The following is a 14,445-nucleotide window of genomic DNA, read 5'->3' on the forward strand; positions in this document are numbered from 1 at the left end:
ATTACTGCTGAACTTTAGCAACTGTATTAAAGTTCTTCAGTCAAGAGCAGTGAGTTATTTTTCTCTTTGTGTTTTATTTTATTAACATTAAAGGAATAGTTCACCCAAAAATGAAAATTGTCTCATCATTTACTCACTATCAAGTTGTTTTAAACCTGAATGAGTTTATTTCTTCTGTTGAACATAAAAAGTTATTTTGAAGAATGTGGCAAACTAAACAGTTGCTGGTCCCCAGTGACTTTCATATTCTTTTTTTCCTACTATTAAAGTCAGTGGGGACCAGCAACTGTTTGGTTACTCACATTCTTCAAAACATCTTTTGTGTTCAGCACAAGAATAAATAAAAATTAATACGTTTGGTACAAAATGACTGAGTAAATAATGACAGAATTTTAATTTTGGGTGAACTATCCCTTTAATGACAAGCGGCAGCATGTTTGCTCTGAATAAGCACATGTTAGAACAGCACACGAATAAAACGTTTAATCGGCAACGCTTTAAAGCACACGGAAATAATGTACTTTTGTGATTGCGAATAAGTCTCGTGAGTGTAACTCTACCAAATCAGCATCTGATGTGAGTGTCTCTCGCGAGTTTCAGTTGGAGCTGAAGCCGCGAGACATAATACAGCGCATTGCTTTGAAGTAGATGCTGTGTTTTGTTAGTAAATGTTTCATTATATTACTAGTGTTGCCTCTTTTGTTCACTTTTACACTACTGCATATATTGCATCTGACACTGGTGTCGCTTAGTTTTGTAACGAAAGCCCACATTTTTAAATAATTACAAATTGAAAAAAAAAATTTAAACAGTTGTATCTTAAGATTTTTAAACTAATATAACTTCAAAACTTACAAGGAAGTAGCAAATAATAAAGAGGAGCATAGAAACATATTACAAACAACAAACAAAGAGTGCTTTCAGTATTTAAGATTACGTTTTCCATTCAAGAACTGTGAATGATTTTTCTTCATCTTTACTGTTGTTTTTTACTATGACATCATAGACAGCAGGACATCTATTAAGCGGCATTCACGCACAGATCTCTTTTGAAATATAAGTAATGTGGTTTGTCCTGTCCGTTTACTCCCTTAAGACATAACTGGCTGTGTTTTCATTAATTTTGCGTCATAAAACAATTTTGAGACGCAAGTGCATTAAACCACTTACACGGAGTCGCGCCATTTGAAATTGAAAGCAGCCTTCTGTTAGTGAGATTCATATTTTAAATATACAAGTCCACTGCATTCCAAACCACATAGATGACTTCGTAGAGCATTTGTAAAGAAAAAAAAAAAATACCACCACGAGATCGCACATTTCAAGTGTAATATTAAACAAAGCGCACGTCTCTCACAGCGCATCCTGTGCAATGAAGCCCGCGAATGTCCTTGTAATTCGCTTCAACCTTTCCGAACTTTATGAAAGATTATTTTACGGAAGGTTCGAGTGGTGTATGTGTGTGAGGAATTGGAAGCAAGCAGAATACGGGTGTTTCTAAAGCAAACTCAGCGGCATCGCGCATCTGGTTAAAAACTAAGCCCAGAATCGATCCAGAATCGTTGGAGAGAGAATCGCGATGCATCGATGGATCCATTTTTTCTCCCACCCCTACCGCACATGCGCATGGATATCACACGCACGTCAAGCAAACCTCTGCCACATCATCCAGTGAAGGAAAATGACCAGCAGCAGCTTCTAATTCGTCGTTAACATTGAAGTATACGAAGATAAAAACGCAAGTATCGATAACAGTATCATTTGTCCTGAAGCTTATCGGTACTCCGGTATTGACCCAATTACGTACCGGTCCAAAAAAATACCGGTTCTCGGTACCCATCCCTATTCATGATCCAATGTTTTTAGTTCCTCGCCTCATGTAAAATACTGCTCCGAATAATATCTGCATGTCGCTTATGCTCATTTGGGAAAGAAACGCATGCCAAGATGTGTGTACATTTGCATAATTTCCAACTTTGAGGACAGATGTTTTCAGCATTTATGTAGATTCGAAACGAGAAGCATTTATAAACGTGTGGTCAGCTAAACTCAAAAGTCTCCTTGCATTTTTCTGCTAAAATAAAAGCTTGAGTTTAAAACTTGACGGTGAAGAATTTATGACATAAATATAAGTATTTTAACCTGCAGTGTAAAATACACATATACAATAATAATATCTTTCTCATTAAAATAGTAATTTTATTACTCTTATTGTTGCTGTTATATTGAAATTGAGTTCCTAAAAACACCAGTGTGACTGTGATGTGGATGTGAGACACTATCACAAATAAAAAGAGATTTGAACCCACTTTAAAGCCCAATTACAAAGTCAACGCAAAGATTTTATTAACTTTTTAAAAGCAATTATTTCAATTGGCAGCAGTGTATGGCCTTTTTGTCTGGACGTCCCAGCAGCAGCAACATATATATTGAAATACAATGTTTTCAGGTGAGATTAAATGTATTTCAAATCACAATAGGAATGACAGTATTCAAATCATAATTTTTTGGCCAAGCCTTCCGGCCCTATACTGCAAAAAACAAAAAAACACCTGCCACATACATGCAAATGTGTTTTTTAAAAGGGGTTCAGCTCTGTTCTAAACATTTTGTTTACTACTACTACAAGCACTCAATATGCAGACAAGACAAGATACTCGTGCACGATTACAGCATCAGTGGGGTCTATTATTAAGCATTACAGCCATAGGAACTGTTATTAAACTAATTAAAACCATCTAAATAACCTATAGCAACATCCTGAAATCATGCCAGAACATAACCAATCATATTCACAATGGCTAAATAATGCTGCAAATTGTTCTGCAAATGAAAACCATGAACCAAAAAATTACAAAATCAGTTGTTTAAATCAAAACTTCATCTGCAGCCCCCCAAAATCAAATATGGTGAAATATGTTCAACTGAGTATATTTACAATATACCAAACTCTTGAATACCATGAAAAATCAACTCATTATAAAACCCTGACAAAGCAACCAATTTACTTTTTGTTCAGTGTTCAAGACAACACAAAAACTAACAATTGAACAAACTGACAGAATGCTGCTAAAGGTGTTCACATGCAGAGTGAAATGTGTTTTTAACCTTTTCCTGATAAAAGAACAAAATTTATTTATTTATTAGGGCATAATCGGTATAAAACTGTGCAGACCATTATTCTGAGAGCGCTACTTTCAGGAAAACTGCTAAGAAACAGTAAGTCAAAACCAGAGTATGTGAGCGGAGTGGAGCAGCAACAATTTCCCGTCCGCGCTCCAAGCATTCAATAATCACTCCGCTCCAGGTTCACCATTTCCCGCTCCCGCTCCACTGATCAGAAACACCGCTCCGCGGCTAAATTGTTTCACTATGAAAAATAAAGTTCTGTTCAGAAATTATATTAAAATAAATGCATAATACTAGAATAGTTTTAACATGGTTTATTGGAACACTACAATTAGCCCAAGTCCATATTAAATGACTGCATAACTCACTTAGCTTACTTGTCTGTGTAACGTCTCTCTACTATGGCGAAGCTGAGGGTAGTTACTTCAGAAACAGAAAGAATATGCTGTAACTTCTCAGTTTTTAAGCTGATAAATCACAGGACAGCGTTGACCAAATTTTCTTAATTCCTGAATGTATGTGCACGATCTGTACGTTATGTGCGAGCTTGTGTGTTCTGTCCGTGTGCAGCAATGTAGCAGCCCATTAGTTTCGAGCGGAGATTAACAAACTCTAGACTACTTACAACATGCTTTAACCTCCCGCACTCGTCCATCGCCATTTTAACCTTCATATGTGATCCACATATCTGTCAAGCTAACTAATTATGTTTAATGCGTGAGTTGGCATAATTTGTGCTCGTGACGGAGCGGTGACGGAGCGGTAGCGGAGCGTTCTCGGAGCGAGTGAAAACCTCAACGCTCCGACTTTCAAAAAATCCACTCCTAGCTCCAGGCAAAATCACGCCGCTCCGCTCACATAGTCTGGTCAAAACTCAATTATAATAATTTAAAAATAAACACTAAAGGGCAGGGGTGTATATTTTTTTTGAATGATGGGTGTTCTATCCACCGGAAACACTGCTGAGCTTTGAGCAAAAATCTGTGGGTGTTGATTCTGACAAGTGCTGCTTTGAAACTCTTTTGCCATCTATACATAACCGGATATTTTTTTGACTAGCATTCAAATGGAATTAAATGATCATTTTGAGCAAATACTCACCTACAATGTGAACTGTTGGGAGGAAAGTGAGAAGACACTGAGGGTTCCCACAGTACAATATAACATTTATAGTAAAGAGCTGTTGCTAAGCCTCATACCACAAACATAAGCTGGAGTGGAAAACACATTCTGTAGCAGGTACAAAAGTGGGAGGTGACGAGTAAATCAGATTCACAAGAATCTAGAAACACTGCTTAATCTGACGAGTATCCTCCGGGGGCTGAACAAAGGCCTCCTGTAGCGAATCGATGCGTTTTTGTAATAAAAATATCCATATTCAAAACGTAATTATCACTTTAATGAAGCTTGCGCCAACAGTTGTACACGGAAGCAGCTCCGGGCTGATGACGTATGAGTTCAGCGTTGCGCATGCACCGGTGAGTCTCGTGAAAACCAACGTTTGTTAACAGGAGCAAAGGAAGCAAATTTTCCTTACTTTAGCAAAGGAAAACCAGTCTCCTCTTGGCTTATATCGAAATCCTCTGACATTCTTCTTTACAAATCCTCGTTTTGTACTTCTAATAAGTGACCTTTGTTTTGTTTTGATCTCTCCCCTGCGCTTCCGCGTTCGTCACTTCTGAACGGCGCATGCGCAAACCTGACCTCATACGTCATCAGCCCGGAGCTGTTTCCGTGTACAACTGTTGGCGCAAGCTACATTAAAGCGATTATTACGTTTTGAATATGGATATTTTTATTACAAAAACGCATCGATTCGCTACAGGAGGCCTTTGTTCACCCCCCGGAGTCGTGTGAGACACTTTTTTTATGGATGGGCGCTTTTTATTTAACTTCTTTTGGACTGATGCATGCAACACCCGCTGAGTGGCATTAAACAGCTTGAAAGATCAAAGACCATTTTTAATATAACTCCGACTGGACTCATCTGAAAAAAGAAAGTCATATACACCTAAGGATGACTTGACGGTGAGTAATTTATGGGCTAATTTTCATTTTTGGGTGAACTAACCCTTTAACCTAGATACATTTTTCTCAGGCCAAATATGTCACTTTAAATATGGATGCTCCTGCCGCTAAACACAGATCCTCTCAGGACAGCATGCTCAAACTCTAGGGTCAAGTTGATTCATGGCTTGACAACAAATGACATTGTTGTCAATTTGACCTCTGGCAACTGGAAATGACTAGTACAGTGAAACTAATGAAAACCAGATTTCAAAACCCACAGTGGATACACTGGAAGCACACTATAAGGCTACAGGAGAGTTTTAAGATGATGGATTCATGAAAATGGAAGCTAACGGGATTAAATCGTTCTTTTTTTCCATTTTTATAAGTGTTGAGGAGTAGAACATACATTTAGGCCTATACACGCATACAAATATGCTCACACATGAAAGGAATCATACAGGAAATTTTAGGGTAGTTCAATTTTGGAAATTGAACATTTTCTAGGTGCAAGTTAGGCATGGATAAGAGAACATATCCAGACTGATTAACAGCTAAAATAGTATAATTCTTAATCCTATGCGTGCAAATTAGACTTGTGCCGGTATTCGGTAATGCGATATATCACGGTAATGAATATGCACGATATTGTTATCGTGGGCACTTCTAAATACCGTGAATAATTATATATTACAAATTATTCCGAATTTTGAATGCATTTTAAGAATAATTTTCCAGTCAACTGGTCAAAATGCACAACACCGCCGTATGCTGCATGAAAGATGCGTGCGCACTCTGATGTAAACAAGCGCGAGCGAGAGGCACATGGCGGAACATGTGAGAGACGCACTGAATGAAAGCGCACTTTCACTCTCTGACAGCAGATGGCGCTAAACTGCAGAAATAATAATAATAACACATTTAAATGCAGCCGTTACCCCGGTATCCCTGAACATGTGAGACGCTCTGGATGAAAGCGCACTTTCACTCTCTGACAGCGGATGGCGCTAAACTGCAGAAATAATCTAAACTGCAGTAATAATAATAATAATTCATTTAAATGCAGCCTTTACCCCGGAAACCCTGTAAACAAAGCAGCTGCACTACTTTCTGTTTCTGAATCTGGTTTAAATGATTTAAACAGCCATTCAGGTTTGTGTATTTGCTATGATGTTCATCACAGCGCCAAATACTTAAATATTTAGACTTAATAGGCTATTTATTTTCAAACTTTTTTTACATTTTAATTTGGACTACAACATGCCCTAGATATTGTTTGAAAGTGTTTTGATTCTTTATTGTTCGGTCACACTTTACATTAGGGCTTCATTAGTTAATTCATTAGTTAACAAACTGCCAATTAAAAATTCTTCTGAACTTTCATTAATCTTAGTTATTTCAATATTTAATAACAACATGTTAAAATCGAGAGTTGCAGCTGTGTTATTTAATGAGCTAACTTTTTTTTTAAACTAAATTTTAATATTGTGATAATACCGTATACCGTGATAAAAGCATTAGCAATTAATCGCAACATGAAAATTTGATACCGGCATATCCCTAGTGCAAATTCTCACAATCATACATGCTTGTCTTACGTCTTGAAAGATCTGCAAAGTTGATCTATACTACAAAAGTTGTCATTTATAAAGATCTACATTAAAAAGATCCTGTTGCCTAATTTTAGGAATGAAGAGAAAAATGACTGCCATGGTGTGCTACGGCATCCAACCCTTAAACGGTTAAATGACTTGCTCAAGGTATCACGTAACCACTGCAATGCATTCAAAAGTAGCATTTTACAACCAATAGGCTCAGACACTCAACTTAACTTTTCCAAGAACCAAACTGTTATTACACAATCATGTTGAAGAACAGAACAGCCCACAGGTTAAAAAAATCATGTAACGATCGCTAACAAATAAAGTAATTGTAACACCCAGTTCATGGGATTCACAATTCCCTTTTTTGGCTTCCTGTAGTATTTTATAAATCTATCTGCTTGATTTTCAAATGCCTTACATCTAATGTTAATTCCATTATTAAAAAAGAGGGGAAAACTGTCCGAATAGGCTACTGTTATTCAAATACACTACGTTAATCTAAATATTCAGTCATCTGAAATATGCTTGTTCCTACAATTTTGCTTGCTTGGCACTACCACCGACTCCATTCTGGGAGGAGAAACAAATGGCTTTAATTACTTTACCCCTGTCATAACCGACACAGGATCAGCTCCACAGCCCAAATCAAATAATCAAGTAAACTAAAGCTGGTCCTGAGGCCTGCTGAGAGACAGAATAAAAAAGCAAAAGCAAACCTTTCATACAGGAGAAACTGTACTCTCATTCAAAGAGTCCAAAACGAATAAATACTTTGACTCTTCAAACAGACCTTTTCTATTTATCCATCAGGAACTGCTCGGATCATGAAAATTGGTCTCTATGACAGGTGATTAGATTAGAGGGTTTGAAAATAAGAGTTAAAAAGGAAGTCCGTCTCAGAGGTGCAGCAAGGTGCACTAGGTGATTGCCTAGATTATGCTGCTTTTTTTAAGTCAGCTGGAAGACCATTAACTCACTCGGGTAGAACTACCACTTCATCTTCACACTGAACTGCTTAAGTTTTTCCACATACACCAAATCTAAGGGCTAGACTCCTAAAACACTAAAAACACAGAACCTGAATAATGTGAAAAACAGCTTCACCTGCACAAGCCATATATTCTGGATGTTAAGAAACTTAACTGCCAAACCAAGATTGTCAATTTCCTGTTTAACCCCCATCTCCACCACACCTGTCCCTCACTGGACCCATCTTGTCAGCATGAAGGTAACGGCAAGCGCTATGCAAACTTACCAGCCGTGTGCAAATGCCCCAACCAGCAGCCTAGGGCGACAAGAGGGACAATAATGGGGGAAGGAGGGAGGGGGGAAAAAAAACCTTGATTTTAGTCAAATGTTTTATTCCATTATATGATGACAACGTAAAATCAGAGATGAATTAAATTACTACTGCAGACTAAGCTGGCAGCCATTTTGTTCAGTAATCAAAATCGATGCCATATGTGTCATTCTCTGACAATATGCAAGACATTTTACAAAGACAAAGAACTAATCTTCAATGAAAAGATAATCAGAAAGACTGAATAGACCTAGTTAAGCTATATAACCTCTAGATTACTTTAAAGATTATAAAAAGGGTCTCTAACCACATTCAGCCACACTGACACGGATGGAACACATTTAACCTAATAAACTTAGTTTATTTAATGCATTACTAATTTTGCCTTTTCAGCTCCCTTCTTTTATATGAATACATTCACTATTCAGTTTTTGTAAATCCCACAGATTCAGTTTGCTGATTTTCTACGAGGAGATAATAGGTTTTTGTTGCCGTTTTCATTCAAGACTACGACAATGCCATTATAAAGCAAGTATTTATACCATATCACTAACGTTTTACGAGTGAACATATGCACATACAATACATACACACACTCGAACTGAACGTCCGAGACGCGACCGTGAAGCATAAAAATATTGTCTATGTCGTCAGCTCGCGAGGTTTTGAAAGGCAGCCGTTAACAAACCAAATACAGTTTAAAAGTGAGGATATGAGGAATATTTGTGTTTAATTAAACGAGACGACAGGCCTTCCTCCTCACAACGACACCACCATTAAACGCTACTTCAGCAAGCTAAACAACGTCCATGACATTCAAAATACTAGACGTCAAATATACGATTCAAAGCTCAAAAATGTATAGAACTGAACAAGAAAAGAGTTCATTTCGACCAATACGTCAAACAATCGACGAAATAAAGCAAGTATTTATACCATATCACTAACGTTTTACGAGTGAACATATGCACATACAATACATACACACACACACTCGAACTGAACGTCCGAAACGCGACCGTGAAGCATAAAAATATTGTCTATGTCGTCAGCTCGCGAGGTTTTGAAAGGCAGCCGTTAACAAACCAAATACAGTTTAAAAGTGAGGATATGAGGAATATTTGTGTTTAATTAAACGAGACGACAGGCCTTCCTCCTCACAACGACACCACCATTAAACGCTACTTCAGCAAGCTAAACAACGTCCATGACATTCAAAATACTAGACGTCAAATATACGATTCAAAGCTCAAAAATGTATAGAACTGAACAAGAAAAGAGTTCATTTCGACCAATACGTCAAACAATCGACGAACTGCCCCAAACATGTCAAAAATACCCTGTGCACACTACTGAGACTTCTACTTCCCTGAAGTGAGGGTGAGCTGATATCGATGATTACGAGCTGAATCCCTTCAAATGACTACAAAAACAAAACAAACCTGTCATTAGACGCGATCAAGCGCAGTTTTGTGCTGGTGTGTGTATTTGGACTGTTGACATGAAAATACGACATGATTATGAAGGCCGTTCTCAGAACAGGCCTGAGTCGATCCTTTTGTTTATTTTGCCCAGTCCATGAAACAAACTCCTATCAACCGAAACCCACTTACTATACGTATACAACCGAACCACACGAAACATCCCTTCACAAAAACATGTAAGCGTTTAGTTCGTTACAAATAAACAAAATGCATTAAGATTAGTTGATTTTCGCACTCCGAGGCCTTACACACCGGTCTCGCGTTTTGTGGCCCTGCACAGTCGATTTGCTCATTCAAATCATCTGTGGTCGTCATATAAAAACGCATAAACGTTCAAAACTACGTTGCCACGGCTGCTGCAAAGCAATACAGAAAACAACACACGATGGAGAGTGAAATAAAGTGAAGTTCACCGAGTCAAAGTGACAATCATGATCAGCTAATGCTAGCCATCACGCTAGCCACGCCAAGTTAAATAAAACACTCAAAAACCTCATTGTATTAAGTTACTCATAAATTAACAACACTTTTAAGACTGACAGACAGCCTGGCATTAGTTTCCAGTGCTGAATGAGAAAAATCGTCCAGTTTTGTTTTAAGCCGTCTATGGTGCTAACCCTGTTAGCACGGCTAACCAATGCTAATCTGCTGAAGGGACGAAGCGTGACAAGCGAATATCAACAAATAACCGGTCTTAATTACAACAGCAAAGACAAAACACAGTATAACGTGAACAATAATCACAATAGTACTAAAAAGGGAAAGATTGTACCGTTGTTGTCAGTATTTGGCCTACATATGTTAAAGCTAAAGAGCAAAGCCGGTCTCCTGTCGACGTGTATGCGGGCAAGATCAGGTCAAAGTGACTGAAGACGTAAACAAACTAGCAGCACCAGCAAACTACACTAATCAACATTTCACCTGAACACGACCGGTTAGCACAGGAAAATCATCACTTGTGATGGATGCAGTCTTCCTTCGTTTCAATAAGACGTTTCGTGATATTACCAATAAATAAAGAAGGTGAAATAAACAGAAACTTGTATTCAGTTTTCAGTTCTCGTTACCTTCTAGTTCGTGGGCCGTTATATTATTATTAATGTCTTAAAAATTTCTAAAACGGCCCATCCCTTAAAAACCTAACAAAAACAACAGAAAATCAGTCGTCATATACGTTGCACAATTCAGATGCTGGTCTTATGGTTATAACGGCATGTATATTTTTTTCCAAAGGGATGTAAACGAGTCTCAATTCCCTCTCGAAACCTCACAAAGGTTGTTAAAAAGGATTCGAGTGGTTTATTGCACCTACCATTACATTAATGCCAAAAAGTGTCCTCCTTAAATATATAAAACTAAAAAACAAACAAGGGAAACAGGAAAAGGGCTCGAGGGATGACAACTGGAAACCATTTTTTCTTTCGTCTGGCTTTTCTCACTCATATTACACGGCTCCTGATTCACACGAAGGGCTGCGATGCGCATATGATGTACGACGATTCCCGGACATTGAAGTTATATATGTATATATATATATATATATATATGTTGTTATAATTACCTATTTGTTCCAGTGTTGTAGTAGCTGTTAAACACAGTGCAGCAGCAGCAGCTTTACCTTCATCAGCTGAGCGACCTGCGAACTGCCGCGTCACCTCCGCTCCGTGCTTCCGCCACGCACTACTTCCCACACTATAGAACAACGATTTACGAGAACAACCGGGGCGGTAAAGCCTTACCTACCGCCGTGCCGACGATAATAACGCCCATTGGAGTTACTGCGAACGGGTCGTTTCATCATTAACCCCGAGCTTTATGAATTTATCACTAGTGCATCAGATACGTACGTCAGGATTTCATCATATCAATCCGCCAGGTCGTGACCCCCCCCCATTACCACCATCTTAAAAACAACGTTCACCCTTACATAATTTGAAGTAAACTTTTTAATTATTATTTTAGACTGTTTATCGTATGTGTTTCGGACAAAACAGATGTGACGACATGTGCATAAAATCGATTTGCGTAGGAAAAGAGATCCTTTTGGTGTGTCTGTTGTCATGGTAACCACTAAGCGTCAAAATATGGCGTCTTTGCTGAGTGAGATACTGTTTGAAACCGCTGGACAAGGCCCACCTCCCTCTAAAGACTTCTACCAGTTTGTTATCACACAAAAGGAGGTATTTAGAAGTACATGAAATTATAATTTCTCTGGAATTACTATAAGGGACAAAAATGTAAACGTGGTGGTCAATTTTTATATTACCTGCATTGCAAAAAACAATTGTCTCTCATATCTGATCAGCAAAATGGATGTGATGTTAAATATCTTGTCATCAGTCATAATAACTTACCAAAAATACGGGTACTGACACATTTAATTTTTTTCCCAAAAGTGGTTATAGCTGGAATTTTTGTTAGTCATATTAGGCATACTGTTTCCTAACCCTTAATTACCAACAGGTTATTTGGAGGTGGTGGAAGATTTCAGTTCGGTCTGAATTCAGAGGAGCACCACCTGGAGAGATAAAACAGTTCCACAATGACTTTTTGAATGATGCAAGGTTGCAGGGTAAAGATCCAGCTTTTGTTATTCTTCAGCTAAATTATGTAATCTGAGTTGTAATCTTGAATGTCATTCGTGCTTTTAGAGCAGCTAGCTGCAGTGTTTGGCACCAGGATTCTGGACTACACTTTGGCTCTGTGTCGAGGGCATGTTGACTACCTGGAACGTTTACCTGACAAGCTGCTCCTTAAAATCCTTTCCTGCATATCCTTACAGGACATTGGCCACCTCAGCCAAACCTCAAGCAGGTTTAGGAAGGTTAGACCAATACCCTGTCCCTTTCTCCTCTGCTTTTTGAGCGAGGTTGCATGTCAATCAGATCATATCTGTAACTGAAACATTGTAAGTGATTTACTAGTAGTGGTCACTGCAAAGGAAAGCATCACTATTGCTCATAAATGAACCTTTAATAAGTATTTACAGTATGTTGTAAGTATGTTGTATTTACAGTATGTTGTAACTTGTCCTGCATTATTTGTGCTACAGAAATTATAGAGTATGGTATGTATTTTTATTAATCTGTTAATGTGCATGTGTGTCCAGCTGTGTAACTCGGAGGAGATCTGGAGGCAGGCTGTGATGGGTCATTGTGATATGATAACTGAAGACATGGAGATGCTGGCGAATGTCATGGGATGGAAGAACATCTTCTTTAAGTTTTACTATAATAAAGAACATGACAGCACGGCCTATCCTGCAGAGGAAGAAGATAAAGCCAATACTGAATCTCCATGAGCTATTAAAACAACTCTCAGTCAACCAAAAAGACAATCATATGATCTTAAAAGTGTTCATTAATTTATCTATTTCTATCTATGCTTGCAAGTATTGATTTAGATTCCAATTCTAATTTAGACCAGTTGTGCTGTGCTATGACCGCCAAAGTATTAAATATTCAAGTGTTAATTTGATATTTTCAATGTATGTAATCCATAATTATTCATGTAACTCGTAAGTATTATAGTCACTATTTCTGTCACCCGATATCGCCATGTTTTGTCGCACTCTAATCGCACGTCTGCCCTCTAGTGGTGACTGTTTGGCTCTTTTCATTAACTGCAACGTGAAAAGTGACCAAGTTAATAAAGTGAGTGAATGTGCAAAACCAATGAAACGGGCTTTCACTCTAGAGATGGTTCAAATAAAGTGCACAGTAAACAATAAATCACTCAGTAAGATGAGCCTTACTTTTTAAGTGTAAGTGGTTTTGAAATTAGAAGTCAGAGTATTTTTTAGATGATCTATTTAAGGAAAAATGCCTCGTTTAGTTTAAAAACATACAAGAGAAAAAGGAAGCCCATTTCTGTATTGACACACATTGCTAAATAATAATAATTAAAAAAAATAGTTCACTGAACTCACATTAACCCATTGTTGTCACTCCATAAGGGATAAACTGTCACAATCTGGTGTTTAAAGACATTGACCTGAGTACTGTGTCTGGATCATGAAATCCAGTAAGCCTTGTGCAGGTTGTGCTATCATTTGGCCTGTAGGTGGCGACAAGTGACTGTCTTAATATGAGTGATCCACTGATTAATTTAGGAATGAAACACCACTACTTGTGTGTTGCTCGAAAAAAAAAACAATGGTTGATTATTAATGTCTTGTTTATTGAACTGTTGTATAAAAGTAATACCGCATTCACATTATTCATACTAGTAATACCGCAGTATACAGTGCTAATAGTATTACTGACTATTAGCAGGCAGCCTGATATTGCTTAACTATAAAACTGAAACTTTTATAACATGTCCAGACTTGCCATTTGCCTTTTCAGTTAGAACCTCCATTTCACAGTCATCTCTTGTATAATGTTAGTCAGAGTGATTTTTTTTTTTTTTGTGTGATCTTGTTTACCCAGAAGTTCATAAAAATATATAAGGATTTTATTATTAAGGTCATAACTCACAAACATTATTCTAATCTAAGACTACTTGGCCCGAGTGTTTGAAACCGTCATACAAAATTACTACTCATAAACACACAAATTTGTTAACTAGAGTTCTGACTCAAAACTAGTTACTGAACCAGCCCTTGTAAAAAGTAAGTAGTTTTTAAAACTTTATTATTAAGAAACACACAGACAGACACACACACTTGTTTAACATACACTGACCCTGTAATTAGGTTGTATTTTCACACTATATGGGGGGCACGTTGTCATGCGGATTGATTGCCACTGATTTGAGAAGAATGGCCTGGTTTTCATGCAACTGGATTTTTGACTCAGAGGTATAGACTATGTGGCCAATAGTCCAAGTCTGCCCAACTAATAGCTTAATGACAAATACCCATTTCCAGTGGTAGAATTGTAAAAAAAAGGAATTTTGGTCAATATTGATAGTTAAA

The 14,445-nt window shown here is 37.7% G+C and overlaps 2 protein-coding genes across 2 annotated transcripts in view; one reads left to right on the forward strand and one right to left on the reverse strand.

The window, feature by feature from the left end:
- The window catches only part of LOC107714433 (E3 ubiquitin-protein ligase TRIP12-like), a 59,179-nt gene extending 47,985 nt beyond the window's left edge, over positions 1-11,194 (reverse strand). Inside the window, exons 1-2 of the mRNA XM_016520265.1 lie at positions 11,089-11,194; positions 7,999-8,028 (exon numbers count right to left, since the gene is read on the reverse strand). The gene's annotated coding sequence lies outside the window, so the exon portion shown is untranslated. The remainder of the gene's footprint in view (positions 1-7,998; positions 8,029-11,088) is intronic.
- Positions 11,195-11,611: 417 nt separating this feature from the next.
- Positions 11,612-13,382, forward strand: fbxo36a (F-box protein 36a). The gene is made up of 4 exons (XM_016520279.1): positions 11,612-11,707; positions 11,991-12,099; positions 12,179-12,351; positions 12,637-13,382. Exons 1-4 carry the CDS (start codon positions 11,612-11,614, stop codon positions 12,826-12,828), a joined length of 570 nt encoding a protein of 189 aa, XP_016375765.1. The 3' UTR covers positions 12,829-13,382.
- The last annotated feature ends 1,063 nt before the right edge of the window (positions 13,383-14,445 follow it).

The sequence above is a fragment of the Sinocyclocheilus rhinocerous genome, unplaced genomic scaffold (assembly GCF_001515625.1).
Source record: "Sinocyclocheilus rhinocerous isolate Xijiao unplaced genomic scaffold, SAMN03320098_v1.1 scaffold88, whole genome shotgun sequence".
NCBI lineage: Eukaryota > Metazoa > Chordata > Actinopteri > Cypriniformes > Cyprinidae > Sinocyclocheilus > Sinocyclocheilus rhinocerous.